Source organism: Pomacea canaliculata, linkage group LG2 (genome assembly GCF_003073045.1).
Source record: "Pomacea canaliculata isolate SZHN2017 linkage group LG2, ASM307304v1, whole genome shotgun sequence".
NCBI classification, from domain to species: Eukaryota; Metazoa; Mollusca; class Gastropoda; order Architaenioglossa; family Ampullariidae; genus Pomacea; species Pomacea canaliculata.
In genome coordinates, this window is record NC_037591.1 from 26,309,395 (window position 1) to 26,335,975 (window position 26,581).

General features: G+C 37.9%; 1 protein-coding gene across 1 annotated transcript in view; it reads left to right on the top strand.

Annotated features, from left to right (window-relative positions):
- LOC112558029 (glutamyl aminopeptidase-like) overlaps positions 1-25,499 on the top strand; it is a 41,078-nt gene extending 15,579 nt beyond the window's left edge. Inside the window, 21 exon segments of the mRNA XM_025228216.1 lie at positions 11,241-11,350; positions 11,764-11,867; positions 11,869-11,928; positions 12,335-12,455; positions 12,983-13,137; positions 13,554-13,667; positions 14,832-14,966; positions 15,181-15,246; positions 16,941-17,006; positions 17,474-17,643; positions 17,955-18,037; positions 18,207-18,331; positions 18,527-18,582; positions 18,886-19,033; positions 19,243-19,316; positions 19,985-20,089; positions 20,385-20,552; positions 21,603-21,743; positions 22,224-22,305; positions 22,718-22,791; positions 23,116-25,499. Coding sequence (XP_025084001.1) covers positions 11,241-11,350; positions 11,764-11,867; positions 11,869-11,928; positions 12,335-12,455; positions 12,983-13,137; positions 13,554-13,667; positions 14,832-14,966; positions 15,181-15,246; positions 16,941-17,006; positions 17,474-17,643; positions 17,955-18,037; positions 18,207-18,331; positions 18,527-18,582; positions 18,886-19,033; positions 19,243-19,316; positions 19,985-20,089; positions 20,385-20,552; positions 21,603-21,743; positions 22,224-22,305; positions 22,718-22,791; positions 23,116-23,185 — 2,227 coding nt within the window. The 3' untranslated portion in view covers positions 23,186-25,499.
- The last annotated feature ends 1,082 nt before the right edge of the window (positions 25,500-26,581 follow it).

Consider the following 26,581-nt stretch of genomic DNA (forward strand, 5'->3'; position numbering starts at 1 on the left):
GAAAATAAAGTGTTGTTGATGATAAGTAGAAGGCTTCTGAAATTTCAGGGACTTCGTGGTTTTTGTTTTGGATCATTTTTAATTTATTCGTTTATTCTGTTATAACCCTGTGAACACTACTTTGCTAATGGCAATGAATCTAGAAAATTACTTTTCATTTTTCATGAATTGTGTTAACTGTTAGTACTCTAGCTTGCCCTCATTACCATTCAAATATAAGCGAGAATGGTAAGCGTTAGACTTCAAAACGTTTTATTTTCTCTTGGATAGGTCAAGCCATAGTTACTAGTATCCTAAAAAAAATTATTAAAATATAAGATAATTGTGTCACTGATTTCTTTAAAGCTGATTTTTTTAAAATCTGAAAACATAATTGATTATTTTGCTTTACAAGTTTCCTAAATCTGGAGACAAAAAAGTATAGAAAACAGTAAATGAAACACCCTTGCATTTCAACACTTGTGTTATCTATTCTACCCATGCAGCCTAACATTTTAAATGGATAATTAAACATGCACTAGATGTATTTTTGGCAGTAAAATGGACAGATGAGCAAATTTCCACCGGAGCCAAAAGTAACTCAGATCTATAGGTTACTATACTCTAATCACGTAAAATGCTGGTTTTAGTGTTGTTTTGTTTTATTTTCTTTTTTACTTTCCGTTATCGATTAACCTGTCAATAAAATTTTCAAAAACTAAATAAGCTGTATCTAATTATAACATTTAAAACTGATGCTGTAAGCACATGAATGGAGCTAATACTTCAGTTGTTCAGTAGACATTTAAGGAATTATGGGTGGGATTATGTATTTCAAGTGCGGGAGGATTATGATCCAAAGTTACCTTATGTTTTCCGGAAACCGGTCAACATGAATCAAGTCTTACAGGGCCACTTGGGACGGTGTACGTGTTCAGACGTACTAAAGGCCTTCGCGTTAGACTTGCCAGCTTTCAGCAAAGAAGTGTAAATTTGACAGCATACACTGCACAGGTTTTAGCTAAAAAGTGTGAACAGGATACCGATGACCGTGTACATCTTGGTTCTTAGCTCACAAGTGTGAATTTGGCACCTTCGATGGTATACATCATCAGCTTTAGCTCACAACAAATAAAACTCAAAAGACTGATGAAGCGTTTTTGTTGCATATCTCGTATATCTTTCATGTTTTTCTTATCGCGTCCACACGACATTCTTCTCCCTGATCTCGCTTAAAGATTTTGGCAGCTGCTTTACAATAAATCCATTTACAGATAGTCTTTCTCCCTTACGAATCAGTATCTTATGCCCAGTCGAGTTGTCAGACAGATTGAATCAGCATTAGTTTCACGCTTTAGCTTCAGTCGTGACTCACTGGGAAACGTTTCTTCTAATTTAACATTCAGTGTGCATTGTGCCGGTACTTATAAATACTTTCCTTATCCTCCTCCACAGAACAAATAAAATGTGTCAAACGTAAATTAAAGTTTAAAAAAAATTTTTTGTGTGGTCAGTTAAAAGTTTCTTTAAGCAAAGACCGAAATGGAGTCTTGATAAAAATCTATTCTCATTTTTAACACAACATATACAGTAAAATAAGAAGCTCAACGTTTTATTGAATAAATTATAATTTCTGCTTGTGGAGCATGATAATTTCATCCTTTCGCATGTCTGAGAATGTTTTATTTTAAAGGTTGAATATCTGGGGGAAGAAGTATGCAGTTGTTATATATATATATGCTTTACTATGCTGTGCTAATTCTTTGTAGAAAGATAGGTGAATCTGTTTACATTTTCTGTTGGAAAAAAATTCCGCGCCGCCCCCATCACCTACCCGACCCTTTCCCGTCTGCTTATCTGCCTTCCTGCCTGTTTGTCCGTATGAGGTGCCTTCTTCCTTACTATTTTTCATTGTTGATCATTCCATTGTCTCCTACCTGTTGAAGCTCATGGGAAAATGTCTTTAAAATCAATATTTCACATAATTTAATTTCAAATCACGTCTAGCCCCATATAGTTAGTTTTTGTTTTTAGCTCTGATTTATTGTGCAACCTACTTGGCACAACTAGGGTCAAGCAGAATGTGGGGAAAAAGAGTAGTCGAGTTAATAAAACATAGTTTGCTTTGAGGTAAGTAACCCAAGGCAAGGAAATCCTTACACGAGTATTTACCACAGTTTTCGCCGAGAAGTGTTTTTGATAGACAGGCCGAAGCTGCTTGAAGGAGAATTGATGAGGGAAACTTGAGAAGGAGGCCTGATGGGTTGTCTGAAGATGATGGATGGCATGGGAGAGAGAACAGCTTGTGCCATCTGCTGACGATCAATATTATTGATGCCGATTCTCTATTTTTTAAAAAAGTTCACTGCCTGTCTGTAATGAGGATTACGTGATTAGCACAGCTCAGAGCCTGGAGGCAATATTTTTGAGGTGGGGATAGTTGATAGGAAACATGGTATATAAGATAGTAGTGTAAGCAGTAAAATTAAATAGTTTTCTGTACAAGGTCTTTTATAAACATAACCTTTAACAGGTTGCATATTATTTCGATTAATGTCGCTCTGCAGTTTCCTTATAAAATTGTGTTCACCTTAATTAAGCAGCGAGTCGCCGTAATGGATTCAATTTCACTAAGCTTGCAGTAAAAGAATTTACTGACAGTATAATATTTTTAAGCTGGAGTTCAGAGAGTTATCTCTTATCCCATAAAATCTTTAAAACAGCTTTTTTTGAATAGAAAATCGTTCATGTGTTCGTACAAAAAATTCTTTACTTGAAATGCACAGAAGTGCTTGGAAAGAGGGGAAATAACGTGACTGTTGTTCCAGGTAGATTCTGATTTAAACACAATCTTATTTATTGGTGCATTGCAAGTTTCACTTTTTTAAAAGATATTCACATACCTTTAAACTAATTCACTTATTATTTGAGTGGCACGAGAAAGCTTATAGGACATGAATGGCAGATCATGAATTCTCGCAGCTTTCTCTTTTCATGCTTAAGATCCCTGATTGGAACTTATTTTGATATTGTGTGAAATTATTACATATTTCTCCTCATAATATTATATTTAAGAGTGCAGAACTTCAATTTTTTTCACGTTCTCTTAATCATATACCCCATGTGATCTTTACATCTTCAATTCAGCAGTGGGAGAAGAGAAACTGCAACCACTGGAAATAATGACGTCGCACGTGGCTTGCTTCATTCTTGGTCGTGCAGCGGGCACAAGGATGTAAGAGTTCTTAGTCGCAGACAGTAAACCGTGCAGTGAAATTGCTGTAATTTCTTCTAGGGTTCCTAAACTGATGCCAGTGCCTCCAGCGATTTGCCGTAGCGATTTGATACACATCTTTGGCAGAGGTTGCGGGGTTTTCTTTAAATTCACATTCTTGTGCAATAGAGACATGTCTGTGTTTCTCAGGTCAAATCTAATTATTCTGAAGGGTCAAGATAAGGGTAAGGAAATGGACTTTTTATCAGCAATATCCTTTCAAAGAGAGCATTTTATTTCACACAAATTTTGTGAACATAATTCGACTCTGTAGTAAACGTAAAGTGAACACAGCTGCTACTACACTAAGACCATATCTTGACAAGACTGTAACAGGGGCCATCACTAATGAATTTTTTTAAATGAAACTTTCAATTCTTGAGGTATGAAGGGACTTGCGAATTTCTATGTGCTAGACAATGGTGTTATGACATAGAGCAACCATCACGTTCCAGTGACACTCAAACTGGACACGACTAAAATAAGTGAAAAAAAAAACACATTTTTATTTGTAATATACTAAAATGGTAAAATAATTTTTTTCTTATTCTCGGACTTTTATTTCATACATATAACTTAAAGTATAAAACAGAGGGGCACTTTTGGAACTTGGAACACTCCGATCCTCTAACACTTTTATATTGTAAGTAATAGGTATTTAGAATTTAAAAAATCTGTAGTTGTCAGGTAAGTCCTTATCCCCCTATATTATGATGTGGTTGAATGAAGGCTTCTGTCTAGGAACTTGGATAACTGTGTATGCTAAACAGTTTACTTCATGAAAAATGACAGTTACGTCTAGTGTGTTTGGGACTACCCTATTGATTTAGTCTGGTCTAGCTGCGACACCATTGTTTATAACACTTGTAGCAGCAATAATTTCACAAGGGGATATGTCCGAGCATAAGTCTAGTACATGTACTTCCTTGTTTCCAACCTTGATTATCATGTACCCCTGGCACATCATTGTTATTGTTATGTACGTTAGCATGTGTGGTGTTATGTGCTCTAAGCCCGTCATAAAGGTGCGAAGGACAATATAGATATCAACTGTTTTTAACTGTATATCTTATGCCAGCGTCTATTTTTTTAAAATTCTGAGGCCTGTATTATTAAATTGTTGGTTTGTTTATTTGCATCTGCACAAGTTAAAAGTAAGATTTTATAAAGATGAGCATATTTTCGTTTCCTTCGATCATTCTGTTTGGGATATCTCCTTGTATACTGCCCAGTACTTTTCCGTTTTTCCCGTTGAGCCACAAGGGCATTTGATTACCATAACTAGTTCGTGTTTCTACACCAAACTACGGTTTCAGCCTAACAACTTTTCTCTCCAGCACTCACTATCAGACATGTTCGCGCGCAGTCTCGCAGCTCTCGTGGATTCTACATCAGTCTGTGTCAAATCTTGCGTGACCTTTCAGTTTCCCATGAGATTTAGCTCTCATGAAGGCTTGGTGTACTTTCTTCTATGTGACTGGTGCGTGAGTTTTTCTAGGGTACCTTTGTTGTATTGTATCTCGCATGAGCAGCCATATAGCAGCAGTTCGTCGTTTGATCTGCAAGAATAAGGGTTCTAAAAAGAGTCGAATAAGTCTAGCGTTGAAGATAGGTAGATATATTTTGACAAGAGCGACCTGGGATAAATAAGTAGCATTTTGCACAAATTGAGCATTAAGATATTTTAAATCCTAATGGTGTCAAGCATGCTGTGACAGCTGGTCTTTTATGTTTCCACTCCTTGTAAAGTTTGCAACACATTATAAAAATCGCGAGAAACTTATTTTCTTACATTTGACTTTCAGACATGAATATAATCAGTAAAAGAAGGAAATCTTTATCTTTTCTGACACATATTGTTTATTGTACTAAGAACGGAGAAGGATGGAAGAATTGGTGTTTTACGCCGACCCAGCAACCAAGGCTATATCACGGCAAAGCAGCCAACCCTGTAAAACAGATACCTCAATGAGAGAAATGATCAACATTACAAAAAAATACGAAATTTTCGGGCACAAGGAAATAGTGAGTTCAGGAAATAATGGCAGAAGATGGCTGAAAACGACTTGTGTTACTTCTGTGGAGGAAAGAATTAAAAGAATGGGATACAACACAGGTTTTTGAATTAATAGAGAGCAATGTATACATGTGTGTGTATAGATATAGAGAGCTCATAGGTGACGTCACTATCACGTGAAAAGACCGTTTCCACTAATGCCAATATTGTGACTTGCTTTCTCTCTCTTTCTCTCTATCTTAAAATTAAGTGCTTATTCTTTATTTGCATGTGTGGTGCGAAACTTTGACGTCTTGATTCCATGTATTTAGAGAAATAAGAAATTTCAACTAGTGAATTTGAGATATGGTTTTAAAACGTAATGGAAGAAATTTTTTTGCATTATTTCTGATCTCAGAGGGAATGGTGCGTCGAAACAGCCATTAAAAAGAAATAATTTCCAAAACCCCTACTGCCCGGAGAAACTTTCTGGCGTCGGTATTACGGAAAACGTAAAGGAATTCCGTGGTCGTCTTCATATCAGACATTTTTTACCGAGCCATAATCCATACGTCTCGGCAGTATTGATCTGAGTAGTGCTGACAAGCATAATAGCGCCCAGTGCACGCCAGCCGCCGGATTTACGAAGGCGTCAAGAAAAAAATGCGTAGGTTCGGCTCATAAACACATATCGACATAATGGCACAGAAAGGAGGTCATACTTTCTCCCTCTTGCCAAGTATGCAGCGTAGTTATGAACGTATATCAAGCTGAAATAGCTCTGATTAAGGTGACCACTTAGATAAATTGGTGTCCCTGTTTTAGCCTAATATCACCAAGCGCTTGATATCACTTATTCGCTCTTCCAAAATCTGAGAGATACCGAAGAGTAAAGGATGACTTTGCCATATTCTCTATTACGCAGCTGAGCTACCACAAATAACTTTTGAAGACAAAACTGTAAGGACTAGCTAAAAGTGTTTAAACATAATTTTTTTCAAGCAGAACAGTGGGTGAAAGCCCTTTGGATTTGTTGTCAATTCAGTCGTGGCATACTGGAGGCATTTGCGTTAGTTATTTAACTGGTAAAATTTGAGTCAGATTTCTATTAAATAGGCTGGGCCAGCTTTTGCAGCAAATGTTATGAGTTGCTAGAACTTATACCGAGATTTTCCGAGATTGGACGAGATTTTCTTATTTTCGATGCACCATCTTTCTTACTGAAAACTGACAATCTTACCTCTTTACTAATATTAGGAGATTTGAGATTTAATGCAAGCAAACAAAAGAATTAAGAGAAAGAAGGAAATAAAATCTAGTTCGGCTTTGGTGGAAAACGAAAATGAAACTGTCGAAAAAAGACTACCTGAGCATCTGCTGTGTTGAACATGATGCATCATCATATGCAAGTCAACGTTACTTACGATTATTTGACAGTGAATGTCCTAGTGACAAAATTGTAAGTCCCAGATTTTCTCTCTAGACACCTCTCAGACTAATTTTTTTTAAGGAAGGAGAGAAGTAAATGGTCTCTGTTTCTATCATTTCAAACCCAGAGATTGTCGTCTTGTAAAGTGACCAGAGGGCCGGCCAATTATCTTTGCGTTCTTCTTTTCCATATTAGCATGACACTAGGATCCAGCGAAGCCTGCTCTTCTGGCCAATCAATACGCTCTATGCAATAATAAATGCCTGGAGATTTGAGGACTAGTCACCTAACTTAGACATGTGTAGCGTGAGATTATAATAAAATTATTCCGATTTGAGGTTTCAGTTTTTAACTTAAGCGATTTAAAAATCCGCCAACCAACCATAAGTCACTCACCTCTCCGCCAACCAAGCCGCTTACTCCCTCACCCTTCCACCCATCTGACTACATGCTTAGAATATTTGAAGCGAAAACAACGCAAAATTACAGATATTATCTGTTACGTAACTGGTGCATACGCACATTTATAACTCAAATTTAATATCATTGCCAGATTTATCCGAAGTATCTTCAACTTTTGAAAATTGCACTTTAACTCAATCAAAGATAGACAACGTGAAAAATATTTTCGTGTTATTTAAGGGTTAAGATCTGTTTTCTTATACTGACTGAATTTGTTCTAGATTGCCACATACAAAGAGGTTTAGTGTGAGACGGTGTAGAACCTGGCACAAATATTAGCGTTTGCCAAAGGAAGTTCAGAGGAACTAAACTTGGAAATGGTACAAATATTATTTCATTCTTTGTGATAAAAGATGAGCTGAGTAAAGACGACGAGAAACGAGGGAGACGAATCAGCAGAAAAAAATGGTCTGTCCTCTGGCAGGTTCTGTCAAGTCAGCAAACATGCAATTACAAAACCTTTTTATTAGAAGCACAACCTGAGAAGTACTATCGACATGACCATATTTTTTTGTCTATGGATTACGCGCTTATCACCATGGGGTACTTACACCCACTCTTGAGGCACCTATTTCTGTTCTGTTGTAATGGGAAGAAGTCAGACCTTCTCCGTATTGACACAGCTGCGCCCACAGAACAGAACGAAACACCGACCCTCATCATCAAATAATGATTTGAATCTCAAGTAAGAACTTTTCTGAAACAAGAGCACAGATTCGGAAATCCCAGACACGTATATCTTGACATCGGCTGCCTGCTGGTGATTATGTATTGACGAATGAAAAAGCTTTCGAATGCTTCGTTCAGTTGAGAGTTTGGCTGTGAGCACCGTTGGCCATTGTTTTAAAACATGTCTTTGTGTAGACGTTTTTACTAGCCTTTTTTAGACGACAAGTATACCCCATGAAACAACAAAGCTTACGTAGATTTTTCCCCTTGTTTTTAAAGCATGTGGACAAATAGGTATAAAGTATTCATAAAATAAATCGACAAATCTTGCAGCAAGAAGAGTGAAATTGTGTATATAAGAGGAATAAAAATAGTTCAAAACGTTTTGCTTGGAGACACAAAACCAAGAGACATTTTGTTGACGGGAAGATAGAAAAAAATACCTCAAATCACTAATTGCGAAGCAAGTTTATTTTTAAAAAGACGTTCTGCATTAATTTTTTGGTTATGATAGTGAGATGAAACGCTTATTAAATGCGTAAGGGTGTTGTTGCTTCTACTATATGTTATTATTCTTGTAAATGTATTTCAGTATAACATACTTTCCGAATAGCAGCTATTCTAGTAATTTTTTTGTTTTGCAAGGACATAATTTATTACAAACGACGAATAAACTGGTTGTCAGAGTCTTCATCCGATGTCAGGGCTGAGTAGGTGGGGTCTCTATTCTAAAGGAAAACAGCTCTACCATGACGTTGACATCAGCAAAATTTACCAGTCATTCCGTACAGCAGTGGAAGCACTTTCATCGATTCCACACATCGGAAAGTGCTGCCGCCGGCAACTTAAATAGTTCGATAGGTGTTCTATAGGTCTTACAGAGCAAGTTATGTACTCTGTATTTCTTCCTATGCCGAGCAGTTGTTTGATATCCGATAAAGGTGCATCAACGCCCACACACAAGCAATACCTGCGTGAGAATGTTGACCTAAAAACAATCTTTTTCTTAATTTATTTCGGACCACCCACCTAGTTACTAAATCATTCGCTCGCAGTAATTCATATTTGTTCGCACTAAAACATTCCTTTTGTAGTTCACTGAAATTATTGACGCTTTCTCACTAAATGCGTTTCACTGATAAATTTATATAGTACTGTTACACCTTGTTGCAGAATGAAGAACTAATCTTCTCCCGTGCCTTGAAAAATACTTTTCTACTGATTGAATGAATGAATGTAGTCGGGATGGTGGCTATCGATACAACAGAGGTATAGATATACAGATATGTATTATACAGAGTGCATATTTGTAGTAAAATCATCAACGCTGGGTGAATGTAATTCATTAAAGCATCTAAAAAAATAGGTCAAAATTTGGTTTATGTCATGCAAATAAAGAAACGTGCTGAATAAATTTCTTCTCGAACACCTGGCACTCGGAATGGTTACAATATGCTCTGGTGCTGACTTAAACTGTGTGTAATCAAAACTGTAAATCCGGACGCTAAATTGCTAAGATTTAATAAAGTGCTTATATGGGAATGTGATTCCCACTGTATCTTCTGTAACAACTCTTACAATAAAAAAAAATGGAATTCACGGTCTCTTTTATTTTTTGTTGATGCATATCTAATTCGGGGGAAAAACCAAAGTTTCAAGGATGCAGTCTAAGAAAAACGCATAAGTTAGGAGGGATGAGAGAGGATAGCTGAGATGAGAGACCAAGAAAGAGAGTGTGTGTGAACTTCAGTATAGCTGTAGGCGCCATAAAATCGTCTCAAGTTTTTTGTCGCAAGAGGGAGTAATTTTTATATCTGCTTACAGTAGCATTTTAGACGACGGATTGAGAGAGATAGTGAGAGAGATAGAGTTTGTGTGTGTCAGAGAGAGAGAGAGGCGTGAAGGTTGAACGCTACGAAAAAGACAAAATAAGCTCGTCTATTTCCTGCTTCTGCAGACCTGAACCCAGAGAGTGTATAATGCCCTAATTACATGTAAAGTACAGACAAGTGTCGAGTACAGAACTTACAGAAAACGTAAAAATATCATGTAAAGTTATTTTAAAATCGTGTTCGTGTAATTAGACAGTTTTCTTACGAGTGGGTTAATTAATTACACAACATATTTTTTCTTACTATCAGCTTTAATGATTAGACAGTCGTCTCCCCGCACTGGTCATGCTAGTGATGAGACAGTCCTCTTTCCTCTTAGTCATTGTAGAGGCTGGTACGTGACAGCGAGATTCCCCGTCTGTCCTTGAAGTCTTGAGACCCAGCGGCTTGGGAAATGTCGGTCCTTTACAAGTGGCACGTTTTCGGTAAAAAGTATTTGAGAGAGATCGATCGGCTGGAGAATCGTGGATGGAAGAGGGTACAAGACTTCGCTGATTTCCAGTACACAAGCACGTATGCAAGCACCCGGATTTCCCTTCCACACATACACATGCACGCACGCACGGGCAGACATGTATTTATACAGAAGCACACACTTGCAGTGATCATAATGATTAGAATAAAGTAGCCCCAAAAATCATGGGATGATTACTTTAGAGACCTCCTAAATATAACACAAACATCATGTGATACTGACTTTGACATAGAGGTTAAAATTTCATTGCTTGATCACAAAAATGGGGAACTGTGGGATATGATTACACTTTAGCGTAAATTCAAACTTATAAGAGGAAATTTCCCACTCGGAAATACTAGAAGCTATCCGCTGCCTTAAAAGAATGTTTCAAACACCACATAGTATGTATACAAGTGTGAACGCTGCTGTTAAAGTCGGATCTCGAATAACTGACTATTTTGATTGTTTATCTGGTGTCAAACAAAGTTGTGTGTTAAGTGCGTTGCTGATTCCCCTGTTGACTTTCAACGTAAAATCTACTATCTAGAAACATCTAGTAACAAATGAGGAATTACAGTTAATATGGATAAAACAAAAATATTCGTTTTTAAAAATTGTGTCTTTATTAATTAAGGATTGCGAAAAATGGCACTATGCTGGAAATAAGATGACTATAGAACCTAGCTATAATTATTAAGGCGTTATATTCATATCTACGCTAAGGTTCACCTTTTGTGTCCGAACCTTAAGAGAAACAGACGATATTGTATATGGTGCCAGTACATGACAGTGTATGAACACAGTTCTCAAATGCTATCTTTCATTCATGTAGCATGATAAACGCTGAAGGGTTATTCATCGTCAATCCTGCGAGAGGTGGCAGTGGACCACATGCCTGTTATTACACACGCCAACAGACGATTAGTTTGAATGTCCATGCTTTTACTCGTGGCTACGTTCAGCTAGCGCAAGAAGATCCCACCGTGTCACGTGAGACTGGTAGAGGTGAAAGATGTGGAGAGAAAGAAATTCTTTAAAGTCTGAATCAATTTGCCAACGTTTTTTTTTTTTTTCTTTCCAAGGCACCTAGTCTCCTCCCAGCTGCAATCCACCGATGCCAGACGTGTGTTTCCTTGCTTCGATGAGCCGGATTTTAAAGCGACTTTCCGGATTTCCGTCATACATCAGAGAGGTTAGTTGAAACTAGAATAGCCTTCCTTCCTAAAAAAATTCTTACGTCTTGCGTGTACAACTTTGACCCGCGTTTTCACTGTAGTGATCTCTCTTTCTTACTTCTGTTTGCTTGTTTTGTCGCGGTCGCAGACTATGCCCTTGCATTAATGACATGTAGATGGTAACTCCTTTACGTCTTTGTGTCTGAACGAGTAAGAGTAGGTGAAGGAAGGGGACAGAGAGACAGAAGAGAGAAAGGGTTGGGGTAGGTGAGTAGGAGGAGATGCATTCTTGCATTTATTTACGTTCTTTATCATTGTTTTACATTAAAGACAGTGCAAACTATTTGGTAAACGGTTCTCTTTTAATATCTCCTAAATGTTATGCAGAAATTCGAATTTGGAATGAATTCGAGTTGCTTGTGTGTTGCAGGGTATGAAGCTTTCAGCAACATGCCCGTTAAAAACAGCCAAATCCTAGATGTTGACTGGGTTCGCAAAGACTTCGAAGTCACTCCCATTATGTCTACCTATATCCTTGGCGTTTGTCGTCGCTGATTTCAGGGCCCGTAACTACACGTTTGACAATGGCTATTCTGTGAGTTTCTTCAGCTTTGCGTGTCCACTTAAATAAAGCAGATTAAAAGTTGTTATGACAAAGACTTGAATAACATTCTGAGGAAGCAACGAACGAAGACGAGAAATGCAAAGAAAACAAAAGAAGAATAAGAGGAGGAGAATGATAACGAGGACGGCGATGATGATAGAGATGATATGTTTTAGACTCCGACAAAAATTAGTATTTGAAACAAAAAAAAAGTGTTCATAACCAACAAATAAATACTGAATTTATCATGGTCCTCACTTATTATACATAGGGGCGTTCACTGTTATGTGCTCAAAGAAACGCGCACGCACGCACACACATAAACAAGGAGACAAAGGAAAGGGCAAAGAGGGAAGAGTGCACAGGTTTGTTTCATAGATCACTGTGTGTTATTCAGCTCAGGGTTTGGGCTCGCCCCGATGCATACGACCAGACGAAGCACGCCCTCGAATTCGGTGTGGAAACGTACAAGTTCTTCACAGATTACTTTGGAATTCCTGATACTGTACCCAAGGCAGGTGAGAAATGACATTAAAATATAAACAGGTGTCTCCACCTCCTGTGTATAAGAATGATCTAGGTACCTAATTTTCAATAAAAAATCTCTCTGCAGGCTTTTTGATTTATTACTCTTCCTTTGGTTCGCCATACATCCATCCAGCGATGCTAATGCGTGTTTACCTGACAGTCTCCGCAATCATAAAACTCACCCTAGCTATAAAACTACGATAATAAATATGATAAATGTCTTGCCACTATGAAGTTTCTTTTTTCTCGCCATCAAAGAAAATGTAAATTTCACAGTTCGTGGGTAAGGCGTTAAGCTTGTTTACAACAAGGTGCGCGCACTGCTTGGAACTTTCAGACAGAAAAAACGACCTTTAAAATATTAATAAATGTCTGAGACAGCTAGTGTCAACAAAACATGTAGCTTTAAAGACAATTCACGTTTAAAAACTATCTACAAACGTTTTCTTTTGTTGGCAAAGCCAGTGCTTCAGTAAGTAAAAGCAATGAGAGAATTGTAAAGAAGTCCTCATTCCAGACCACGTAGCTGTGCCTGACTTTAGTGCCGGGGCCATGGAAAACTGGGGTCTCGTCATCTACCGGGAAACTGCCCTCCTCTATGATAAGATGGTGTCGTCCAGCTCCAACAAGTACATGGTGACGCTGATTGTCGCTCATGAGATTGCACATACGGTGAGGTCTACACATGAGATTGTCTCCCACGTATTCAATTAAAATTAGAACCCATTATCTGGTCAAACAGGCAGCGATCCCTCAGCCAGTCAGTCGATCAAGAAGTCAGGATCAATTTATTAAATATACCATCGAATCTTAAAATACCATACACAAATGATGTCTAACGTAGATGCACAAGTACGACATCGCACGCACACGGGCGCACACACACACAACGCACTCGCACACACACACACACACAAAGAGATAGAGCAGTGTTGTTAACATACTTTAAAAACACTATAGCATGCTTTTTACAAAATTATTAGATAGATTTCTGTCACAAAGACTTGTCAAAAGATTACTCAGACTACTGAAAGATTTTCAATGGTTCGTCTGTAGTGGCTCGTGTTTACACTGGTTTTTATTTACAGTGGTTTGGCAACATGGCGACCATGCGATGGTGGGACGACCTCTGGTTAAATGAAGGGTTCGCCAGCAGCCTTATGTATATTGCCATGGACCATGTATATCCTGAATGGAATGTTGTAAGTAAAAAATATCATACCAGAAACCATCCAAAGAAATCTTTTTAGCGCTAGATCCATAGTTTCATTTTCTCCGTCTGCCAAAGGTCACTGCCTAAAGTAAATTTCGAACTAACGTATTGCAGGTACGCACTGTGACATTTATATCTATATAGATAGATATCCTTCATATTATGAGCCTTCTGACCTTTATTATCCCAACATCTTGTATTAAACATTTTTGTATTAAACTTGGTATTGTTTCCTCAAACCAACTTTGAAAATTTTCAGTGAATTTAATGACGAATATTACGTTGAGGAACATGTCAAATACTACATTCATTTGTCACTAAGAATCGAAATAAATATACATTCTACAATTATATTACAGACTGGAGACGAAATTTCAACGGCTTAAAGTTGAAGTGTACAGAATTGTTTCATGATAATGTTTCACAGGAATTATTCAGAATATCGAATTCAGAATATCATAATCAAGACATACCAGCCGGGGGGAAAGCATACGGTGCGTGGAGTATCGGGAGATTTTTTAGCGCTTATCGAAAACAGCTCGTGGCTTAGGAAACTAGAAATGAACTTGGTTTCATATATCTGTCGAATCAAGGATGAGGCAAGCTCACTCATTTTTCTTGTTGTGGTTATTACCTGTGGTAATTTCTACTGTAATATCTGAGGTGACGCCAGAGGTTATATTGCGGCAGATTTAATACCAGTAAAAGAAATTAGGAGAGTATGAGTTTCCCACCAGGCTAAGAATATTAGTAGAAAAAATTTGTGTCAGGCTGCTGATTTTTAAATGTAATGTACTTAGTTGTATCTAAAGCTCTGCTCAGATTCAGGGAGAACTAAAAAATTCTCATTTTTTCGCAGGCAGTACGAGGTATTAAGGCAAATTAAGCAAATTTAACCGATCACTCGGTATTTAATGAAAATTTTAGATATAACATTGAAAAACACTCACACGAGGAAAATTGGCAGTAATGTAGCTTTCTGGAGACTAATCCTAGCAAACTTTGTTCCACTACAAGAAACTACTGAAAGCATATATTATAAAGACCGTTTTTCACTTGACCTTTCTGTCCTTTTTCCTTTTTTTTTTTTTTTTTTGAATGTTGGTAACCTACAATTTTTATAACTATTGTTTATGGTGTGCACACTTTGTAGTTCGCCATTCAAGTTGTCGAGGATATTTTCCCAGTCATGGTCAAGGATGCGCTTATTACGTCACATCCTGTGTCAACTGAGATCAAAGATCCTGAGGACATACAACAATTTTTCGATATTATTTCTTACAATAAGGTTAGTAACCATCCCAAAAGAAAACGTTCAATAATTTTCAAGTCCAGGTAATGTATCTGTTACAAATTCTAGCATTTTACGTTTTTTTCGTTTACGTCTTAGCTTCCTTTGGCTAAATGTAAATAGAATATAAAGAACATCATAACCCTAACTGTAAGAAAACGTTTCATAAAACAAAAATGAGAATTAGGAAAATACTGACGTTTCATTGCAGGGAATGGCAATACTGCGCATGCTCAAATCTTTTATCGGGCCAAACTGTTTCCGGAAAGGGCTCCAGGTATGTTGCCGTCTAAAGGCCCTTTTTAAAAATATAGACGAAGGTTTGAGCAAGTTTGAAAAAGTGTTTACAAATCAGTTTTATATCATTGGTTCTTAACCTGGGTTCGATCGAACCCTTGGGGTTCGGTGAGTCGGTCTCAGGGGTTCGGCGGAGCCTCCGCCACGGAGGTCAAAACACACCCGCAATTAGTGATGAAACTAAAGAAGGGTTCGGTGAATGTGCATATAAAGCTTGTGGGTTCGGTACCTCAAAAAGGTTAAGGACCACTGTTTTATATAAACTACGGCCCCATGCTCCGCAAGGGAGCAATAAGGAATAAACTGACCTTTATATAAACGTTGACAAACTTGCTCGAACGTTCGCCCATTATTTTTCCGGTTAAGAACGGTCAATGCGTCAAATCTTCTAAGTGCCCATTGTATTGGTAAAATATATTTCGAATGTTAGCCAAGTAAACTTGGTTTCCTGGTCATATACTCCACGACATTTATCTAGTTAAGAAAGACTCATTCAGCTTTAGGGTTTGCATGTTTGACCTATCAAGCTAATTAACTTACCCATTTTTCCGATTCTATTTTATGTATACTGAGAGCAACGGTTTCACCTTAGAATTTTCCCAGCAACTTCTCCCTTCCATCAAATGGTGGAAGGCTGACGTGGTCCGGGGATGTCGCTCAACACAACACATTTCCGAAGGTGGAAGGCATTTGCCGCCGGGGCGAACATAAAAAGACTAGGCGGTCGAATGTAAAAGAGTGGACTAGCTGTCCACTAGGGGCCCTTCTAACGGCAGCACAGGGCGAGCCTTGCCGCTGATGTGGCTCATCGTGTTCCTTCGACGAGTGGTACTAGAGCGTCAGCGCCATTGGCAGGCCGGCTTGTTCCGGGTCCGGCCGGTGCTATAGAGGATGATGATAAGGAGGAGGAAGAGGAGAAGGAGGAGGAGGGTCACAGTTAAAGAAGAATGAATGAAGACTAAAACAGTGATGGCGTGTTAACCAGTACGCTTTGTTACTGATTTTGTCTGACACAACTTTTGTCTGTCTTTAGCCTTTTGAATCTATGAATGTGACCAGCTACTGGAACTCAGAATAGATCAGTAGACACTCCTGTCAACGGAGCTGAAATCGCCAGAAGACTGCTGGTATCGATGCAATCAGAAAGCATAGAAAACTGAATAAAAGTGTTTAAAACAAAGAACTGACTGTGGGATCTTCAAGATGTTCCGAAGAAACCTTTATGCAAAAAAATAAAAAAAGACCTGCAGTCGATGGAAGATCCAAAAGTCGCAGAAGAAAACAAAAGTCAAACAGTTCTGCACAGTAACGACGCAACTAAATAAGCACCTGCTTACACAACGGGCACCTAAAACACAACAAACTAATGAAAATACAAAAATTGCGGAGAGCCGCCTTCCTCAAACCTGCTAGCGAACCCTGAGAATAACTTTCTTTTGCTCGTCTTTGTAGACAACATTGTTTGGTAAACGACTATATATTATAATTTACATCTAATATATTATTTTTAAGTAACAATGGTAAACTAAACATTATTGAGTGGGTTAGTGGTAAAAAAAAAGACGTAGCATATCTTTCATATTATCCCCGAAATTATTGATCAGTGTGGATCTATCGGATTACGCTAACCATGCGTTTTATTAAATGCTTAAAATGCCGTTCTTCGTGTAATAGATGTACGTGAGGAGGTACAAGTTCAAGAACGCTGCGATGGACGAGTTATGGCAGACTTTTACGGAGGTAGGTAATGTGCAAAGCTCTTTAGTATTTTCAAGGCAGTGGCGGCAGGTCCAGTATCTAGAGAGGTTTTGCGAGAGACTATCACACAGAGCCCTTAACAACAGCTTTTCCGAAGAGACACCGAATGTTTTTCTGCTTTCTTAAAATTGTGGCTCATATTATGATAACTGTAATACGACCAACTTTCCAGGGTTAAATAAATATCAGGGAAATAAAATAGATGCAATGATATTGCCAAAGAATGAAACAAATATGTTAAAAACTATTTCATACTTTAATGTAAATCACTTTCATTAAAAACTGTTAACGAAAATGATGTCAGAAACTTTGGTCATAGGGAAATTCTGCAGCAGTCTTACAACAAAACTACTGCAGGTCTTCGCCCTTGTTTGACTCGTGTCTGTAAAATGTTTTGCCAATACCTGACAAATGCGGAAAAATATGAAGAAAATATTTTACGAATGTAGGCAGTGAATGGAACGTTTAATGTGGAGCGCATCATGGGTACGTGGACACGGCAGATGGGGTATCCCTTGGTGATGGTCAAGGACGAAGGCAACTACTACCTCTTGCAGCAGTCACGCTTCCTGCTTCACGACAACAGCTCACTACACAACGACAGTGAGACTCCGTATGGGTATGTGCTGTAAATTAAGCAAACATAATAGACGATAACGACAATGGTGACGACGTCGACGGCGATGATGATGATTTCATTGTGTCAGCACAGAACTGAGAAATACTTTTTTAAAATAGTTACTAAATGGTCAGTATTTCTTTAATGTGGCTTGATTGTTAATACAGTTCGCAAGAATGGTTTCGACAGTGTTGCCTCATTGCTAGTTCACTTTCACGTAAACGCCACACTTGGCTTGTTAAGGGTTTTTTTTTTCTTTGTAAGTGAAGAATTTATTAAATAAATTAAGAACTACGTTGTTTTATTTACAGGTACAAATGGTACATTCCATTTACGTATGTTACGGAAAACAGTCCAGCGAACGTCAAAATGACGTGGCTGAACATGGACTCAGGTAAGGGAATTAATACCTTCTACTCTTACTTTGGGAAAGATCTTCAATAGTCTTTTCAAGAACGCGTAGTACATTGCTAATGATAGATACTAATTTTTTTCATTCATTCTCTTCAGTTTGTCGATTCAATGTTTCTTCATAAACAGATTCTATCTCCTTTTGCTTTCAGCAAAGATACCTAAAGACTCCGGAGGGTGGTTACTAGGAAATTACGAGTACACTGGCTTCTTCAGGGTCTTATATGAAATACCAATGTGGGAAAAACTTGCAGACCAACTGCTGAGAAACCACAGTGTAAGCCTTCCTTGGTTTCTTTGGTGCAACAAGCACAGAAAACAAATCACGAAACCTGAATACTTATAGTACATTATTTCTTACAAAAAAAAACAAACAAAGGTAGCTTTTAATACACATCAGTCATTCAGGAATTTCCTTTCTTAATCTTTCAATTTAAACCATACCAAACGTTTCAGGGGTAATTTGTTTCAGATCTTTCCAGAAGCAAGTCGAGCCGGCCTCATAGGTGACGCTTTTGCCTTTTCCAGGTATAAAGCATTTTCATTCTGCATTCTTCCTTCTGAATGCTTATTTATCCCTAACCCTAGACAAATAAGAGGCGTATTTTATTCGCTACCCTTAAAAGGTTTAAACACGTTCCTTTCATCATGGTAGGTCATATTAAAAAAATTAATAATAATAATAGCAGTATTGATATAAAAATGCATGCTTATAACGTAGCCTCATGGAAAGTAACTTTGTGAAACCCCCTACCTAACAGCTGTTAAAAATTAATGTCTAGAGTGTAACGCTGCTTTTATCTACCTTGTCCTTTCGACTTGCACTCCTAGGGCCAACCTTCTCGATTACGATGTCACGCTCAACTTGACACGATACTTGAAAAATGAGATGAGTTACGTGCCATGGCGCGCCTTTCTGGATGCCATGGAGTTTCTTCGAGGCATGCTAGCGGCACAAGAAGCATACGTTCATCTTGAGGTATTCAGTCTTTGTGCTTTATTTCTTGGCGTTTGGCAGGTGCAGGTTCATGGACGTCGATATGAAATAAAAGGCAAATAAAGTGTTGTTAGTATCAATGCTTCTTTTTTATAATTGAAGTAATTAAATATCTACAGTAAACACGTATATTATTTTCGAATTAAATGTTTAATGTTTTTCTAATTTGAACTGACCATCTGACCCTTCAGCGATATCTGCGTCGACTGGTGGAACCTGTCTTCGACAAGGTGATAGCGTCATCACAGGGCTCTTTGTCAGAACAGTAAGTTGTTGAATAGGGTAAACTCCTTCCTCAAGGATATATTGGTCTTCCTTTCTTTAGAGATCGTGACTTCTTTTTCACAGCAGGAACTGACACGAATTTACAGAAGCTACCTCCTCTGTGGGAGGGATTCCATGATATACTCTGGGGGAAATTGTGTGAATGACTAGTATAGCGACATAATAAAGTAAAACATGTTGCCTCCTGTATGTCGGACTTTCGTGACTGAGCAGACTTGTAGCTGACGGCAATGACATTCGCAAGCGTCATACATTGAGAAGTGGGTAGTGGTTGAGATTTGTATTTTTTTTTTTTTTTTTTTTTTTTTTTTTTTTTTTTTTTTTGACGTTAAGGCTTTATCGAGCCTGTAAAAGAGTGCCGCGGGCAAAGTGAACTGAGGACACAAACACTTTAACATTTCGCTAACGGACCACTGATTACGTAAACTGTACTCGATTTTCTCTTAATCAGATAGTTCCCTTATTTTTACATCGCCAGAAGAAATCTCTATCTCTCTCACACACACATATTCGCTCGCCCGCTCTTGGTTATATATAAAATACTCGTGCGAATGACACGGACTTTGCCGAATATACTGTTACAAAAAGATATATTGTCTAAAAAAAATCCTTCTTTCCACATCATCTTTAAAATACAAAGTCTTTCAGGTACGTCAAGCGCATCATACTCTCCATCGCTTGTGACGTGGGACTGGAGAAGGCTGTCACTTACGCAAAAACCTTTTTCCAGGAATGGATGGAGTTTGGAAACAGGTAGTCATAATTGATACGTATCACCTACATCATCTGCTCTTACATATCATACAGCATATGGTGAAAGAGCTCTCTCGTTGTGTTTTGTTTTGCACATTTGTTCATGATGATAGCTGTGACTTATAGTGGTACGACTTTTGTTTGACGTGTGTCATTGACTTGTTTCTTAAGTAACGACAACCCAAACCTTACGTTCGGTTATATGCGCGTGCATTATATGTATGCATGTGTGCGTGCATATTTTCTGCGTGTGTGTGCTCACGTTCTGACGGGCATCAATGTGATGTCGTTGTAGGCCACCGCCTGACCTTTCGCTGTCCGTGTATTCGGTGGGAGTGCGTGAAGGGGGTGTAAAGGAATGGGATTTCGTTTGGAACAAGACTCAGTCCACAACCGTGGCGTCTGAGCGAGAGATGATGATGGAGGCGCTCGCACAGACGCAAAAGTCATTTCTTCTTTGGCGGTGAGTGAAAATCTTGGTAACCTCCTACCACCACCACCACAGCCACATCCATCATTCATTTCTTGTCGTGCCCTCTCGCTGTTCTCTAACTTTGTTTGGTATTCTTTATTATTACAGATGTATCATGTTTCTTAAAGTTACAAATTAAGTTGTTCTTTTGCTTATCCTTTATTCACAGACTGGACGGGGTATTCAGCGTCGTTCGGTTAATTTTATTAGGATTTAATGATCCATTTTCATCTTCCACTTGCAGCTTATTGAGCAGCAGACATGCGTGGGCATAGAGTAACGAAACAGCGAAACACGTGCTCTTGCACTTGCTGCACTCTTGATGTGCCATTTCCACTTGCTGATATTGACAGCGCAGTCAGGACTGCAAAGCGTTGATGGAGGAGATGGAAATGAGAGGGAGGAAAGGGTAATAGGGAGTAAAGGGGAGATAAAGCGGTGTACCGTGGGACGTTCCATTTCCCATCCTAGGGAAACATCAAACATATCAAAGGAAGGAGTCAGGAGAGAGGAGAATAGTCGATTGGTTTTAACAAAGGAAAATAATTTCATCCCTCCACTACACACACACCTAGGCATCGTTTCATTTACAACGTTGTGGAAATTTCTGCAGAGCCACCGGCATGATCTTAGAACGTAAAAAATAAGCATTCTTGAGCAGTGTACACAAATCAAACATAATTATACTACGACCTTCCCGTCGGAAATGCTTCTGCCAATGTCGCGAGGATCGGATACACGGTGGAGTTTTGCATGGGCTGATTGAAAACGGTAGACAAGCAAACAACGCCCATCCGGCTGCCCGCATGCCAGCTTCTTTATTTATATGTCAATGGATCTTTAATTACAGCTATATTAAATGTATCTTTGACAGGTACGTCAGATTTATTCTGTGTGACAGAGATGTCAGTTGGGTCTTAATTTTTAACTACTTGAAGTGGATGTTTTTTATTTACTGCTATATCAAGTTGATGTTTTCTGACAGCTATATCAGTCAAGTGAATAGCTTACAGCATGCCACCTTCTATTTTTTATTTACAGCTATGTCAAGTGGATATTTGATCCCGAGAAGATAAAGATGCAGGACGTGCGTGTAGTGATGGCCTACTTCACTAAGACTCCTCTGGCGCGGATGGTGTCGTTAGACTTCCTCATGAGTCACTGGGACGAAATGAACAGCAAGTATGGACTGGACTCTTCCACAACCTGCTACTTAGGCGAATAGCAAGTGTGGAATAGGCTGTTTGTTTGCACCTTATAAACATGAATACTAGCGTAACAGAAGACCATGCAGAAGACATGAAGGATGGTCGCAAGATGTATAGTACAAAGAAATTGTCTTGACTTTGCCGTTGGCGATGGCAGTCAGTTTGCTTGCCTTTAAAGACAAAACGATGCTACATGTTGGTGATGGATTGCTGAGCGAAAACAGTTCCATATATTTTTCTGTTTTTTTTTTTTTTTGTTTTCTTGCGAGGACGTTTTATGTTAAGGGAAACAATAGCTTCTTGAATTCATTATAATTACTATTAGTGAAAGGAAACGAAACTATCCTGCCAGAATACGACGTAAACCTTAGTCGGTGATACAATGTAAACAAAAAGTTGGAGAGCTTATTAAGATCACCTGGTGAAATAATTTTGTCGACTTTATTGTTTATAGGTTTAGCGAAGACGCTTTCATGATGCGCGAGGTCATTCAGGAGGTGACAACTTATGTCAATACGGACTTTCAGCTAAGACAGGTAAGACATCAACCTGTCTACGTGGGAAGTTATATGAAGTTTAACAGAGACATTCTGAGTGAGAAGGTGTAAACTTGAAAAAACCACTAAAAGCGAATTACACCAGCACAATTATTCTTGGATGCCGCATTTAAAGATATTTAAAGATATATTGAACTTCCTTGTCATAGTTCTTTCTGTTTTTGATTTATGTAAGATTTTAGTTTTTCTCGAAACAAGTAAAAAATTTGGCGAGGCAATTAATATATAACAGCGGTTTGTTATCTGCTACGTATAAAATATTGTTCCATTTCACCATATTTTAGCTTAACTTTGAATATGTACTGTGAAATTGGTACATGCTTTAGTGTCATATTGGATCATGTTTAGTGTAAATAACAGCATGCCATAACATAGTCGTCCGATTGTTCAGCTTGAGCGTCTGTTTCACGAGAAACCACTAAAAACGGCATCCAAGGCAACGGGAAACGCTCTTGCACTGATCAGGTAAGAAGAAGGGAGTTCACTCTTGGCAAAAATGACGAGTAACAAATGCACTATAGTGTCTTTTTTACTTTTCTTTATCCATTTTTCTAGGGTCTCAATTTTTTCGGTTGCTGTCTAACGAATATCTGTTGTTGGCATTGTGGTGGCCTACTTGTCCCTTCTGAAGGCAAAAAGAATAACTTCTATAGTCCGTACAATCTTAAACCACACATTTTCTAAAATTACGAACTATAAATTGCTACAGAAGTGTAAACAACATTTCTTTCAATTGTTTTGTGCTTTGTAATCGGAGCTTTTACTTATCTCCGTACCAATATTTTTCAGAGCGAACATCGACTGGATGAAGCGAAATTATGAGAAGATTTCTTATTGGCTGCAGCACAATGTGACGTGACAGAGCTGATTTTTCATCAGGAAATTCTGTCAATTGCACTTGCTCAATAATGAAAAGCTTAATTTTTCACCATGACAGCAGATGTCAAACTTTAATGTTGACACTTTTTTACTTGACAAAGTTTTTCAAGCAGCGTGATGTTCGTTATTAAATCCTTAAACCGGATCTTGCGACAGTGATGGTGGATTACTTTGTTATTACAACAGAACGTTGATATAGAAGACACAGAGGTCAAAAGAAAGTGCTCTTAATTCAGTCTATTTCCCACCTTTTCTTTTTCTTTTTTTTTTTTTTTTTTTTTTTTTTCAGATGACGTTCGTAATGTCAGAGTCTTGTAGACTTCTCTCGTTCACTTTATTTTATCATGACATTATTTCTTCAGACTAGATTGATGACTACCTGTGTGTATCTTTATGCCTATTGATATATTTTTGGTTTCTATTGTTGTGTTTTTTCGGTCGGCATGTATACATACATGAGAATATGTTCTGACTTCCTTCTTTCAAAATTATTCCTGAAAATAAAAACTGGCCATCAATCGATGGCATCTTTAAAACCAATAAAATACAATTCTTCTCTGCTTTTGTAATTTCAAACCACATTGCGCTTAGTCATAATCATGTTTCAAATTTTACTACGCTTCATTAGATTTCTTTCTTTTTTTTTTTTTTTTTTTTTTTTGAGTCGTGTAACCACTCGGTGACCTCATCAAGTCGGAACAGTGCAACGTTGTACTGTTAATGCTAGCGATAGATAAATGTATGTATTATTAATATAATATTCAGAAACTCAGCGTTGTTTTCCTATAAGCTTTGTGAGAAGCTCTAATTAGGCCTAAAGATTTAATATGATAATAAGACTCGCGAGTACATATGTACACAATGTCGCACTCGCTCAAAACACATTGTCAGCTCTTGTTTATTTTAATTCTACTCAAGCTTCGTTACTTAAGACTTATACTGCTAAATATATATCTCTCTCTACTAGTTAAAGAACGAAGTCTGTATGTCGTCGTTCACCAGCAATCAATACACTTTATTCCAGAAACACGCAAGAAACTTTATTTGTTATTAAGAGCAATGGAATTACATAATTACATCTAATATGAAACTCATTGACTGTTGTTTGTGTGAATATTGATTTTTATTGCCAGTTCTTTATTCTGACTATTGAATACATTTCATGTACAGTGTTTGTAAATATAACATATTATTTACGAAAATGAAATGCTAAGCATGTTGGCTGATGAAGGAGTGAGGGATGGTGACTGAAAACGCTGTGTGTAGTCAGTCGGGACCCTTCTGTCAGGTTACTCCTCCTTCCGCTCCCTCCCCATAACCTTTGATTCTTAATCTATTCTTGAATCTCAATTTGCTTGTCTTGGAATTACAACTTTATCACAAAATGCTTTGTTAACATTTATAGGATCATCATCAATCATCATCAATCATCAATGTAGTATTTGCTTATTTATAGTCATTTTGTAGTATGTTTGACTTCGAGTGTAAGTACATTTTAAGGTTATCTAATTACATTACTTTGCTTTTTTATTTACTTAATTTCACTACTACCAGCTTTTTTATTTATTTACTTAAGGACAGCAATTGGTCTCAAGGATTTTGAGACGAAATAATTTCAAACTTATTACTTAAATACCCATCACTATCTAAAAGTTGGTTAAAAAATTATGAAATTATAATTACCATGAATAATAAAAAATACGACGCCGTCTTGTCGATTGCAATTTGATTTTCTCCAAATCACAAATAAAAATATTTTCTGTTTCTGCCTGATATGGTTTCGCTAGATGGGTGTTCTCCAGAATAAATGCAGGCACAGAAGAAATGTTTTAGGGCATCTTTGTACTCTTGGGCTCCAGTCAGGCAGAACTTTAGGGTTCTCCTCTTGCAAAAAAGAGGCCTGAATCTTTTTGACAGAGCGCTGGGGGCACAGTAACACAAGAAATGGCTGCCAACCGCGAGAGCCCTCGAGGGATGTTGCTGAACGTATTTTTCGATTCTCTCTTTCTCTCGAGGATTGCTGTCCTCTGTCCATCTGAACTCGACATGCTTGTACTAATCAATGTACTGCAGTTGCATGCTCGCTGCAGTTCCAGGCTGCTCAGATTGGAAAAATCCCCACAAACTATTAAGCCTCAAGCGTTTAGGAAAGATCATATTAGTCCAACTAGTTCTGTTCCGCATCTGTGCCTCGCAGTTAATCAAACTCTGCGCAAACAATGCAGAATATTTGGACTAATAGAGATCTTAAAGCGTGGCCATTAATTTGGGGTTTTTTCGTTGTTGAATATGTTGACCATCTTGGGGTCCCAGGGATTCAGATTTTTAAGGAGTCCCTGTTCTTCGTGAATGGGACCCCATTGACGAAAATTGAAGGGGTCCTCCGAACTTTTAATGCGTACTGTACGCAATTTTTTGAGTAAGCAGAAGCCCTGCATAAGAACACAGACATGCACAGGATTCACGTCAATGAGCTGGTAAGGTGCGTGCCGTGCATCTGAGCAGGTCAGATCGATGTACTTTCGCCCGCCCAGGCGTCGTAGTGTAGAAAGTTGTTTTGTCTGCATTCGTCCTCGGCGAGATTAAAGATCAATATTGTTTCTAATGCTTCGTTCATTATTTTTCATCGAAAGCCTTTCTCGTTTTGGGAACGGGTTCCTGTCATAGAAAAAGCCAGGGATCTTGATGCTATAAATATTTACATCCTTTCAAAATAATTATTCAGTATTTTCACACACACCCTTTTAGTTTATCTCTTTCAGTGTTCTGATGATCAACTCAAGTGTTATTGTATTTGTGTGTGTGAGAGAGAGTGAGTGGTGAGAGATGTATGTGCGTGTGTAAGCTTTGGCCCGTGAGTGGATAGGTGGATGGCGAGAGAATAGCCTGTATCTAAATTCACCCAGTGGAACACTGAAAACTATCCTTTAAACTATAATCTTCCTTTCCTTTTATTTTTATTTTCTTATTGACTTCTTTACACTTTTCTACTCACTCTACACAGATAAGTCTTTTAGTATGAAACAATTTTCTTGATTATACTTGCCATTAGTCAATGGTTAATAAATGTTTAGAAGATTTGTTGTCTTTGCAATATATATATATCCGCTTAATATTAGATAAACTGTCTACATGTTTTCGAGTGTTAACAATTATGTTACTTTATAATACATTCTTGGTTGTATATGTGATATTCACTTATAAAACTAGTTGTTTATACTTTTTCATTGCTTGCGACCAATAAAAATGTAATAATCCGGTGGCTCTTGAATTTTTGTTGTTACTTTGCATTAATGTTGAAGTGAAAACGCAGCATTCCCTCGTCTTTCGATGTCCATTTCTCGAATGTCATGTTGCTCACATCTTGAGTTGTTCT